The 12738-nt window shown below is 30.1% G+C and overlaps 1 protein-coding gene across 1 annotated transcript; it reads right to left on the reverse strand.

Moving 5' to 3' along the window:
• Positions 1-9714: 9714 nt before the first annotated feature.
• LOC110942503 lies at positions 9715-11219 on the reverse strand. The gene is made up of 7 exons (XM_022184279.2): positions 11067-11219; positions 10695-10962; positions 10479-10578; positions 10244-10371; positions 10033-10117; positions 9873-9964; positions 9715-9764 (listed from the first exon to the last, which is right to left on the reverse strand). Exons 1-7 carry the CDS (start codon positions 11217-11219, stop codon positions 9715-9717), a joined length of 876 nt encoding a protein of 291 aa, XP_022039971.2.
• Between the last annotated feature and the right edge of the window lie 1519 nt (positions 11220-12738).

Here is a 12738-nt window from a genome sequence, read left to right on the forward strand (position 1 = left end):
TGTATTGCATTGAACTTAAAATAACAATATTACGCGCATCGGATATTATAATTTAACAATGTTTAAAACATGAACATATAACATAATAAGAGTTTTGCAGATACCTGAGAAATGAGGTTATGTAGAATCCTTGTTATGACAACGAATAAAAGAGAAAGGATAGCTAAACATGTAAGAAAGATAGTGTTCGATGCTTTGACAAGGAATTCAAGTAACTGGTTGATGAATATAAAAAATGATTACTACATTTATTCACACAATGAAGTTATTTATATAAAGTATGTAGGATAACTAATAATTACAATTCAATAATATATAAGGAAGTAAATTAAAATACTTAATATTAAAATATAAGTTACTTTAAAAAAAATATAGGTGATCTTTAATTAGAATTTTTTATTGAAAAAAATTATTAAATACTTGTATTTACAATTAGTATAAAATAATAGATGTCAATTTTTAAATTAAATAAGGTTTTGCATTCTTTCCATAGAATGGTCCATTTTCTATATATAACTCATAGGGTAGGTTGACTAATATTGTAGAAACAAAAAAGTCGATTCCAAATCCACTTGTGAAGTGATTTTATATATTTTTAATATTAATAAAATAATGCAAAAGAATATGTAAAATTTATAGTTCATCAAGTTTAGAAACTTAAGTTCACATAATATGTAAATTAATTTGACTGGTGAGTGTGTTTGTTTTTTTTTCTAATAGAACAAATGGGTCTATTTACATAAGTTGGGCTATGGTTGATTATGTATAAATGTTATGTAGCCAAAAATAGTGTTTTCATAATGGCCCAACTTTCTTTTGAACTACACCATTTTTTTATGCACTATTTGTTACTTTCCGATAAAAAAGTTAGAACATATCTGAAATATAAATCCGATATAAGAAATCCATCACATTGAATTAAGATACTGAAAACATAAAACACCGAACATTGTGCAAACCTAAATGAAAGAAATCCAATACGATATTATCCATAAATATAAAAAACAGATATTTATTGAAAAACCCAGAACACAATTCGACACAAAATACGGCCCCCTCATATTATCAGATGAGAGATGAGAAACGGATCAGGATGGATGCCTTCTTCAAGAAGCTTTTCCTGTTACAAATATCGAAAATAGTGTGACAATTACTACAAGGAGTGTTAAATATAAATATGAATTTAATTTCATTCGATTTATTATATGGAAAAAAATATATTACCAATCTATTATTAACGCGGGTGCAATGCTTCATCAGAAATTCAAAACTTCTTAGTGCTTCATTCCAATCTTTACATACAGTTCTGAACCGAACAACTGATTTGAGAGGGAGCCTAAAAAAAATTTCCATTAGCACCAAATCGAATGGCATATTCTCCATGATACAAGCAAACCTAGCAAAAAAAAAAAAAATACACATATAATAACCAAACTAAATTACTTCGTTATCATAAATCAAAAGAGAGTAGGTATTACAAAAGATATTTCGATAGTACCTTATAGAAGAAACACAAAAAAAGTATAGAACTTGATATGTATTGAATGAAAACATTCTTGTTAATTTATATGAAAAAAAAATTATAAAAGGAATCTACATATATATCATTGATTACACGATTTTACAAAATATGTAGACGATATAATTTGGATAGATATATGATAGGCATATGTGAGATGAGACATTAATTATTATGTTTATTATAAATCTTTAATATGTTAATAATATGTTTGGAAAGTATTGAAAAGTAGGTTTCGAATTTGTCATAATTGTTGAGGAAAAGATTAGTTTGATCATAATTATTTTCATCAATCAGTAAATTAATTTACCGAATTTTAAAACATTCCAAAAATGAGAACAATAATTTTATAATTATAATTAAACTTGGCAGATATATTCGCATAAATTTAATTTTGGAAAATAATGGAAAATCTATATTATATCATTAAACTTTATAAATATATATTACTTATGTGTATTAACATTAATTTTAAATGTACACCTTGAATTCGTCATTTAATTAAGTGTATATATAGATTTTAAAAAAAGGCCATAAAAAATATAGCAACCTAAATTTAACCGGGAATCACTGTAGACTTTAGAAAATTTTGGATGTCTTATAAGTTTACAACATTGGTTGTTGATTGATAGATAATTAATTAGAATCTTACAATATTTACAATATGATAGTAAGTTTGACAACCTAGCAAACGTCCGAACAGTTATAATTCATAAGATCATGATTGAAACATTCCAAATCAGTAACGTTAAAAGATTTACAAAAGATGATTGAGAAAGTTGGTAAGCGAAGATACTAAAACATGTACATAACATGCAAAAGTAACTGACTGAACATGTCGTTAGTGAATCTAAAGTAGCAGACCAACAAACACGGCTATTGTACTAATCAGTAGACACAAAAGGATAAGAATACTGTTTTTAACCACCAACACATCCGATCTAGCACCACCACGTCAACGGTAAATCAACATACCTTTACTTTTGACATAAACCATATGAAACTCGGAACCTTTGACTAACTGTTTGTCTCGAACAAAATTCTTCATACCAGTCACGTTATAGCGCGGATATCCTTCAGAGTGCTCGACACCAATGGACACGTCCCAAGTCAAACCAGCATAGTCCTTAATAATCAAATCCCTCTTACGATCCAAACCGTGCAATCGTGCCCACTTCTTTTTTAGCCGCTACGAATACCAATAAAATAATTAAATATTTAAATTGGTTATTATAGGGGTCATCAAATTATAATGAATACAAAACAACACATGCATTAGCAGTATGAATATGTAAATTTCAAAAACTTACATAATGATTGTCCACGCGAAATACAACCGGTACTTCATCGTCCGTATTTTCTTCGACACCAACTAACGGAATGGGATTAGGCAAATCATCATCAGAAATATCAATCACCTCATTTCTAGGTTCTTCTTTGACAACACAAAGTTCTGGTGGTAGAGTTAATAGGGTGGGTTTGCAACAGAAAACACTCATCTCAAATGTATGCAAATCAAGCATTTCAAAAACGACCAAATGATGATCAGTAATAGACATCTCCTTCTTGATTCGATTCCAACCAGTTGTAATATAGATATCATTGTCAAAAATATCCATACGAACGAACCATTTACGATTACCAGAGGAACGTACCACAACAAGATAATACGGACAAGTTGAAAGCATCTTGTGATCAACAAACAACCTACTCACATACTACACGTGATATGCAAACATATATAAGTTCAGACGTTCAAAACAAATAGTCACTTCAAAATTTTAAACAGATAGAATTTAAAATGGGATAAGTACCATGCAATTATCACGGTCCCAAGGATTTCCAGGTTGGTAGTTGAAATACTCAGACGGCGCAATATTTATGTCTTGATAAAAGTAGATGAGACGAAATGAAGATAAAGCTTCTTCATATTGGAAAACCACCCAGGCAGATGACGGTAACTTCAAAGAAGTGACCATATCAAGCCACCCGTTATACAGAAAGTAGTCGCCTGCAATCTTAATAATTTTTACTTTAAAAATCATCCCATCGACAGTGCGGATGACAACATTCTTATCCGGGTAGTTGAATGTTTTAATCCAGTCGCCATATAATGCGGGAAGTTTCTATAAAGAAACACAGTATGTAATGTTAATGTTAATTATAACATGAATAATCAACGACCATTCATTAAAAAATGAATTATGTTGGTCCAAAATTTTATAAGATTAAAACTAACCAACGATTTTCTGTCCTTGTTATGGACACGAGCAGCAAATCCATAAACCATTTCAGATTCCTACGTATGCCTTCAACATGACACCATTAGTTTAATATTTATACAATCAAAACATAATAGTAAAATTTTAATACTTCAAACAGGATGTTCAAAAAATATTTAAAAAAAAGACATTAACAAAATAGAAAATATTTATATAAAATCACCAAATCTAACCATTAACAGTATACCTAATCAAAACAAAATCCATTAATAAAAACACGAAATCTTCAAATAAGTTTATGTCAAACCCAATACTTTCGATCACTGTACCATAACAATATAAACAAAATTCCATTGTACAAGATTGAAGACATAGATTATTACACTCCAGACCAAAAAATCTCGAGTATTGTTTTGGTTTCCGGTTTACTAAGAGATTATTACCCTAAAGAACAAATAGTTTCGAGTAAAAAAGATGAAAAAAATACACCAATCGGAGATGGAATCAAACATTTAACCAGAAATAATAGATGAAGACAAACAAAAGATCCAGGTATGCGATTGCATGTATAGATACATAATCGGAGATGGAAAGCTTTACATTTAAAGTAAATAAGATGAAAACAATACACCAAAAACATCTTAGGTATGAAATATGTAAGATATTACCGATGAAGATTTTGAGGTTTTCTTGATGAAGTTGTTGAAGATGAAAGATGCCTTGGTTCTCGTGTTGAAGATTTAGAAATAAGTGAGATATTGTGTTTATCATTACTAAAAAATCTCTTATAAACGGTCCGGATACACATGGATCGGCGGGTCGGGTATGTTGCATATCTCGTGGATATATCTTTTAGGTTTGTAAGTTTTATTTTAAAAATATATAATGTATTGAAAGTGACTAATATTGGTATCCCTGTACAATAAATATTTTAAATTTGAAAATACAAACTTATTCAATATGAAATTTAGGTTTATATCTATATATATATAATGTATTTAAAGTGACTACGGGAGATCTTTGAGAGTTAGGTTCATTCGTTTGGCTGTAGTGTCATGTTTTTGTAGGGATAACCAATATCAAGACCCTTATGGTGATGCGATCTCATTATCCAAGGCCACTTAAACATGACACATCATACCTTATCAAAAATTTAGAAGTTACCGATTAAGAATTTCTTGAAGATTGGAAGTAGCGGTTGTAGAGCAAAGGGTTTCTTGGATGTAGCGCAGGATAAAGCTATAGAACAAACCATATGAACTTTATATCAGTTTAAATGGGTCGGATCTTTGAATAACCCATAGGAATTATATTGAAAAAAAAAAGAAAATTGTAAAAGTGGCTTGACAAGATAGTGTAGGGGTACTGATCAGTTTACCAAATAATATAGCATATTTTACTTCAAATTTTAATCTATATATATATGTATAGTAAATCAAATAATATAGCATATTTTAATTAAAATTCAAATCTATATATATATGTATAGTAAATCAGAAAACAAAAAATAAGTGTTGGCCGAATGTATTATCTTATATGAGTAATAATTAAAAATCTTTCAAAAAAATATATTTATTGTTAACGATAATTGTGGTGTTAGAAAATAATATCTATATTTATAAACATAAAATATATATAGATTATACTATACAACTTTTGTATTTTTTTTGGAATGATTTAATTTCAATTAGGGTATTTGGTAATAAAGAAGGCATATTACCACAATGTATGTTAAAATATGTAATTTAATACACCAATTTTTTTTACATAAATAAACATGAAACGTAATACACTTAATTCTTTTAATATTAAACTAAGCAAAAGATAAAACACAAGACACTTGAAACAAATTACATAGTTCGATAAACAAAACATGAAATAGTATCAATTTAATTAGATTTTTCTAACGGAAAGGCGAAACGATTGTCTCCAAAAATAATGCGCCTTTAGGTCCGTTAAAGCTGTCAACATGTTGAATGTAGTTAAAAGACTCGTTGCACAGTAGAACTTCAACAGTATCTCCCCAAATACTTGTTATCAACCACTTATTCTCTTGAATTATATTCGTCCTTTGATGCGGCTCCAATTGTTGAACTATGCGAGCATTGCTGAAAGAAATTACCGTTATCCAATCATCATGTTCATATTTGACCAATTCTGCAGTTAGTTCATCAGAATATCGAACAACAATGCCATGGAGCTTGTTCAAAATTGTTAGAAAATGCACTTGGCAAGGATTGACTTGAATACGTTCGGGAAAACGAAGAATACTGAACGATTCAGATATAACATCAAAAGCAACAATGTTACGTTCACCAGGTGGAATCCAGTAATTGGAAACAGTGAAATACATTGTTTTGCCGGAATAAATTCCGGGAGACCATGAATAAAAGTTTGAACCGAACATACATCCTTTCAAGAAACTCAACCTTCTCCATGAGTCATTATGTCGTGAATATACACGAGCAGTAACTGCACCAGCGAAACAGTTAATATGAAGCACTTTCAGATCGTTGTGCTCGTCAACGTACATCCCACCCGTATCGTCATGTCGACCAAAATAACGACTAAAATAGTCGTCCGATATCAACTTAAAACGCCTAGTCGTTGGATTCCAAAGGACGAGATCATTGGCATCAGTCCTCCTAATGCAAAGTAAAATCAGACCGTTAAACGAACCTATAATGATTAATAAGGATGGCTCGACATCGTATGGAAAAGTGACGATTTTTCTGGTATCGACTTCCAAGTTGCCAGATACTATGTCGTCAACGACAATGGTATTTTCATTCAAAGAGAGCAGCTTCTTTTGTAGTAAGTTTGAAACTCGTCGAGTATGTATTGAAACAAACTTTGGTGTAGATAACTCATAACACCATTGTTTGCAAACACACTTGAATTGACAAACTACCTTTGCAGGTAGTCTCGATAAGATCTCTTCAAACATCATGTCATCACCAATACGTTCCATGATCCTTAATACTCTGAAAACAAAAAAAAAAAAATAAACAAAAAACGATTGTATAAAAACTTATTGTATAAACACTTGAGAACTATCAATATAATCTCAAATATTTTATAATAGTAAAATTTTATACAATAACCATAATAGAAAATTTTTAATACTTCAAACAGGATGTTCAAAAAATATACAAAAAAAAGACATTAAAAAATAGAAAATATTTATATAAAATCACCAAATCTAACCATTAACAGTAAACCTAATCAAAACAAAATCCATTAATAGAAACACAAAATCTTCAAATAAGTTTATGTCAAACCCAATACTTTCGATCACTGTACCATAACAATATAAACAAAATTCCATTGTACAAGATTGAAGACATAAATTATTACACTCCAGACGAAAACATCTCGAGTAATGTTTTGGTTTCCGGTTTAATCAGAGATAAAACATAAACAAACACATACCATCCAAGTATATGATTGAAGATAATCTTATACAAAATACTTGTATAAGATTGAAGACATAGATTATTACCCTAAAGAACAAATAATTTCGAGTAAAAAAGATGAAAAAAATACACCAATCGGAGATGGAATCAAACATTTAACCAGAAATAATAGATGAAGACAAACAAAAGATCCAGGTATGCGATTGCATGTATAGATACATAATCGGAGATGAAAAGCTTTACATCTAAAGTAAATAAGATGAACACAATACACCAAAAACATTTTAGGTATGAAATATGTATGTTATTACCGATGAAGATTTTGAGGTTTTTTGATGAACTTGTTGAAGATCAAAGGCTTCCTTGGTTCTCGTGATGAAGCAATACAAATAAGTGAGATATTGTGTGAGAGATATTACTAAAATATCTCCTATATATAGTCCGGATTCCCATGGATGGGCGGGTCGGGTTTCTTGCATATCTCGTGGAGTTATGTTATAAGTTTGTAAGACAAATTTTAAAACTATATAATGTATTGAAAGTGACTAATATTAGTATGACTGTTCTGTAAATATTTTAAATTTGAAAATACAAACTTATACAATATGAAATTTATATATCTAAAGTGACTACGGGAGATCTTTAAGAGTTAGGTTCATTCGTTAGGCTGTAGTGCCATCCTTTTTGTAGGGATAACCAATATCAAGACCCTTATGCTGATGCCATCTCATTATCCAAGGCCACTTAAACATGACACATCATTCCTTATTTAGCATGTCTATTATATATAACTTTATTAAGTTGAGAGACGGGGTCAGTTTATGGTGAGAGTTATCGAGTTGAAATACAAAATTAGTTTATCATAATTATATAAGGTGTTAAAAATAGTCTTCTCATAATGGCGCAACTTCCTTGTGACTCACACGAAATTGGTTATCCATTATTTCATAGTTTATGATAATTATGTATTAGTGAAATAACTTTAGACAACAAATAGAAACATAAAAAAATTGGTTTAAACAAATTCTATACTTTTACGAATATGTGAAATGGTATCCAAGTAGTGATTATTAAAAAGTCTCATTGAATCAACAAAATTTTAAGTGATTGAGGTTAATCAACGTTAATCAACTCGAAAGTATGAATATAAGGTGATATTCAAAACACCTATGATAGTACATTTTTTAACGAAAATCAGTAAATGTTAAAGCATATAATATTACCAAATGCCAATATAAAAAACCTTAATTAATTCCAAAAAAAGTCAAAGTAAATCCCATAAAACCATCAATAGCATATAATGCCTTATTCCAACACATAAGTCTTAAAAATATGTAAAATGGAAATTCATATCGAGACCATGGGCAGATTCATTCATTTCTCTAACTTTGGAGTGATGAAGTCAAACTTGATAGCATCTTTTATTTCAACATCACCCGGAATGTTCGGACATTTAGTAGATGAGCTGTCAACAGCATCAACATCATAAAGTTCTTGAAGGTTACGTTTGACGTTTTCCAACTTTGACTGACCATGATCGGTAACATCAACATGTTCTGGTGTAACATTGTCACCAATTACAGATTGTGATTCCTGCAGAATAAATAAAATAATAACTTTCAAATTTATTTTTCATTGTTATTGTTGTATTAAGAAAAGTGACACTGTGCAAAATTAAAATGTTACCTTAGATATGAATTTCACATTACTGACCGAATCAGACAGTGATTGAACATTTGACTCAGACTGATCAAGCTACACAAAAAACCAAATATATACACAAAGTTGTATATTAAGAATAATGGTGATGGGATCACCCGCGGGGAGGGTGATCGGTGGTTGGATAAGATGTTTACATTAGAAATATTTTTTGGGTACTACTAAATTACCTCATTAATTTTCCATTTTTTCTCTAGCGCTGAGAGTATGTCATCATCAGAAGATAACATAGAAATTCCATAGTTTTCCGACTGGTTAGCAATGTTATAACTGGAAACTTTGATTTGAAAAGCAAACTTTCTGTTGATCAGCGTATCAAACTCAGTTGGAAGTGTTTGAAAGCCTCCTTCTGTGGAACTGTCAACCTATTTAAAACAATGAATTTTGCCTCAGATGTATGAATTGAATACATTTTAACCACAAACCTAATAAAATTTAGGATAATTAGGTAAAAGGTGTACCTTTGTATAAACATCCAGGAGTTGTTTGGCGGTTTTCTTAAAAAGCTTAATAGCTTCATAATCAAACAACGTACAAGACACAGTCCCTGTCGAATCCTGAACCCTTAGAGGTATCTTGTATCTAGTAGGCAGCAATAAACAACAAAATCCAAACATGCAATTAGATTATATGTTATGGATGAATACAATAACCATTAAATAAAAAATATATATTATACCGATGAATAGGGGTAATGTCAACAGCCTCGCAATCACCGTTTGTACACTCAATGATATTCTGATCTAAAACGTCAAAGCTGCCGTCCTCTTTTTCAACCAGCTGAGATCTCTCTTCAATTTGTTTCTTACAATGATTGCATGCTAAATAGTACCAAGGCTTATGATTTGATATTGCAATAACAGTACCAACGATGACAACCTTCTTTTCCTATTATAATAAAGTATTAGAATATAAGCCACAATTAACAAAAAAATACATTATGTAGGAAATGTACCACTTCAATGGAAGAAATGAAAGCATTTAACACAAAGTCACCAGCATTTAGAAACTGTTCTTCAACATTGGATATCACTTGAGAACATGAGTGTTTACTGGAAGACGACTGAGAAAACTCCTTCTCCACATACCTAGAAGAGGAGTAATGTATTTAAAAAAAAAACAGTTTAACTTTAATTTCAAAATTAGTCAGAAATACCTGTCTTTGAACTCTCTTATCTCATCAATATCAGAATTAATGAATAGACGACTTGCTTCAAACATATTGGTAAGGCCAATTTTTTCTGAATAATGTTATACAAATTGAAAAAAAAACATACATAGCATATTTATTAATCTACATATATATAAGAAAATAAAATAGCTGAACTTTATTATGTTTCTTCATTAAATATATTTGAAATGAGTACCTTGATAGATGTTTACCGTGCCAAAATGCACAAGAAGAACCACATGATCTTCGCGGTCCTTACCATTCATGTAATCGGACATCTCGATTGCATACTTTTCCCATAATGTAAGACTAATCTTGGTATCACTGTACAATAAATTGTTTACATTTTAAGAATACAAACTTATACAATATGAAATCTATATATCTATATATATGTATATATATATATGTAATGTATTTAAAGTGACTACTGGATATCTTTGAGAGTTAGGTTCATTCGTTTGGCTTTAGTGCCATCCTTTTTATCCACATCCTCAATAGGATAAGACACAACCACGTATCCAAGAAAATCTACCAAACAGAACAATGTGTTAGTTTAATATACGTTTCACTATTGTATAAAAAGTATTAACATATTTTTGATAAAAATATAGAACAGTTAAATATAACTGGTGAATAATCCATACCTATAGGAGTATTAGCTGGAACTTTTTTGGTCAACACAGATTTAAAATCAGTGAAACGAAAATAGTAGCGAGGCCCAGACCAATTCTCTATTTTCAGAACAGAACTGAATGGATACAAAGATAGCTTCTGATCTTTTCCCGTAACCTTTATCTTTGTAGTATCTTTCGCAAGAGATGGTTTGTAAATCAATAAACAGTCATCAACAACCAAATGCTTGAGGAACCGTTTGAAAAGCTTGTTCAAACAGCTACATTGCATAAATGAACCCTGAAATCAATAATACATAATGTATTTAAGTTCATCAACATGCATAACCAATAATCTATAACAAACTATTAGGAAGTTTCATAAAATAAAATAAAAAACGTAACCTCCTCATCCATCAACAACATATCAACTCGATATATTTGCTTTTCATCACCATTCATTTTTTTATGCCACAATGATATGATCTTGGCCTTGATGGTGTAGTTAGTTAAGTGAGCATCGAGTGACCGGAACATAGTAATCTTATTGTTCTCCATTGAAGTGGTATACAATTATTAGCTCTAAATCCGTAAACTAATTTATAAACTACATAACGTTAATCTTTTGGAATGATTGTTAACTATTTTTGGAAGTTTCAAAAAGACCATCAATCAAGTTTATTTTAAGAAATGATTGTCGGTTACATTTCAAATTTAGAAGATTCAATTTCCTAGTTTTTTACGTTTTGAATTTTTTTAAAAATCATGCCATTAATAAAAGATATACATTCTATTTATAATGCCAATTTTTTCTGTATAATTACAAAATTCAAAAAAACATACATAGAAGATTTATTAAATCTCTATAATATGTGTATTGAAAAAATATATTTGATTAATATATTTTAATTGAGTACATGAATAGATGTTTACCCTGAAAAAAATGCACAAGAAGAACCACATGAACTTCGAGGTTCTTACCATTCATGTAATCGGACTGCAAAAATTGAAAATAACATTTCAAATTAAAAATTGGGAACACATAAACACTCACAACTTGTAGAATTGCACCTCTGATACTATCTACGGATTAACGAACAGATGTAAACACAACGTAATACACAAATCTATACTAATCTATACTAATAAGTCACATAACAGGTTTTACTGATACGTATCTATACCTGGAGGATAAACAACACGATTCTTTGTGATTTATAAATAAATAAAACATAGACTTCAACAAAATCCTTCAAACATAAGCATGAATCAGCGGATGTAAAACCTAAATACATTAAAAGGAACAATTAGTGGTGAATATATGGTCTAGGATATGCTCAATAAGAATAGGAGAAATCATAAGTGAACTAAAATACGAAACATACAAAGCTTGAATTACATCCGATGATCAAGAATCAACGGATGTAAACCCTAAATACATTAATCATCGGATGTAAACCCTAAAAATAGGAGAAATCATAAGTGAATCCAAATATAAAGAATACAAACCTTGAATCATATAGGATGATCATGAATCAACGAATAGAAGATTGAAGATTGTGTGAGCTGGAGTAGAACCACCGGATGCGGCCGATCTAGATGGGAGAATTGATAGGTTTCATTGAGTTAGGGTTTTTGTTTCATTCTTTATATACTCGGGTCACCAAACTTCATACGGATACCCAACACGGGATCCGAATGCGGATATGTAATTGTTCCCTATTGTTTCCCGCCCAAATGATCTATTTAGTTGCACGATGTAGGGACACGTGTCCCACATCTAATTCATTTATTATATATATAGATGAGTGTGTTAAACGTTATGTATAAGAAAAGCTATTTACCAATGTTATATATATTAAGCTTATATGTAATTTAACTATTCTCCGTATCTTTAAATATATATGAGTGGTTTTCCCCAAGTTTCTTATGATTTTCCTCTGTATATGTGTTTGATGTCTTGCAAAAACATCTTATTTTCCATGTATTTTGTATACATTTTAGCTTAGTTTCGAGGCGTTTTCTATCATTTATAGTTTGTACTTAGAAAAATTGGTGTTTTGTTGGTAAAAGTGTG

This window comes from Helianthus annuus, chromosome 5, assembly GCF_002127325.2.
Source record: "Helianthus annuus cultivar XRQ/B chromosome 5, HanXRQr2.0-SUNRISE, whole genome shotgun sequence".
Lineage (NCBI taxonomy): Eukaryota > Viridiplantae > Streptophyta > Magnoliopsida > Asterales > Asteraceae > Helianthus > Helianthus annuus.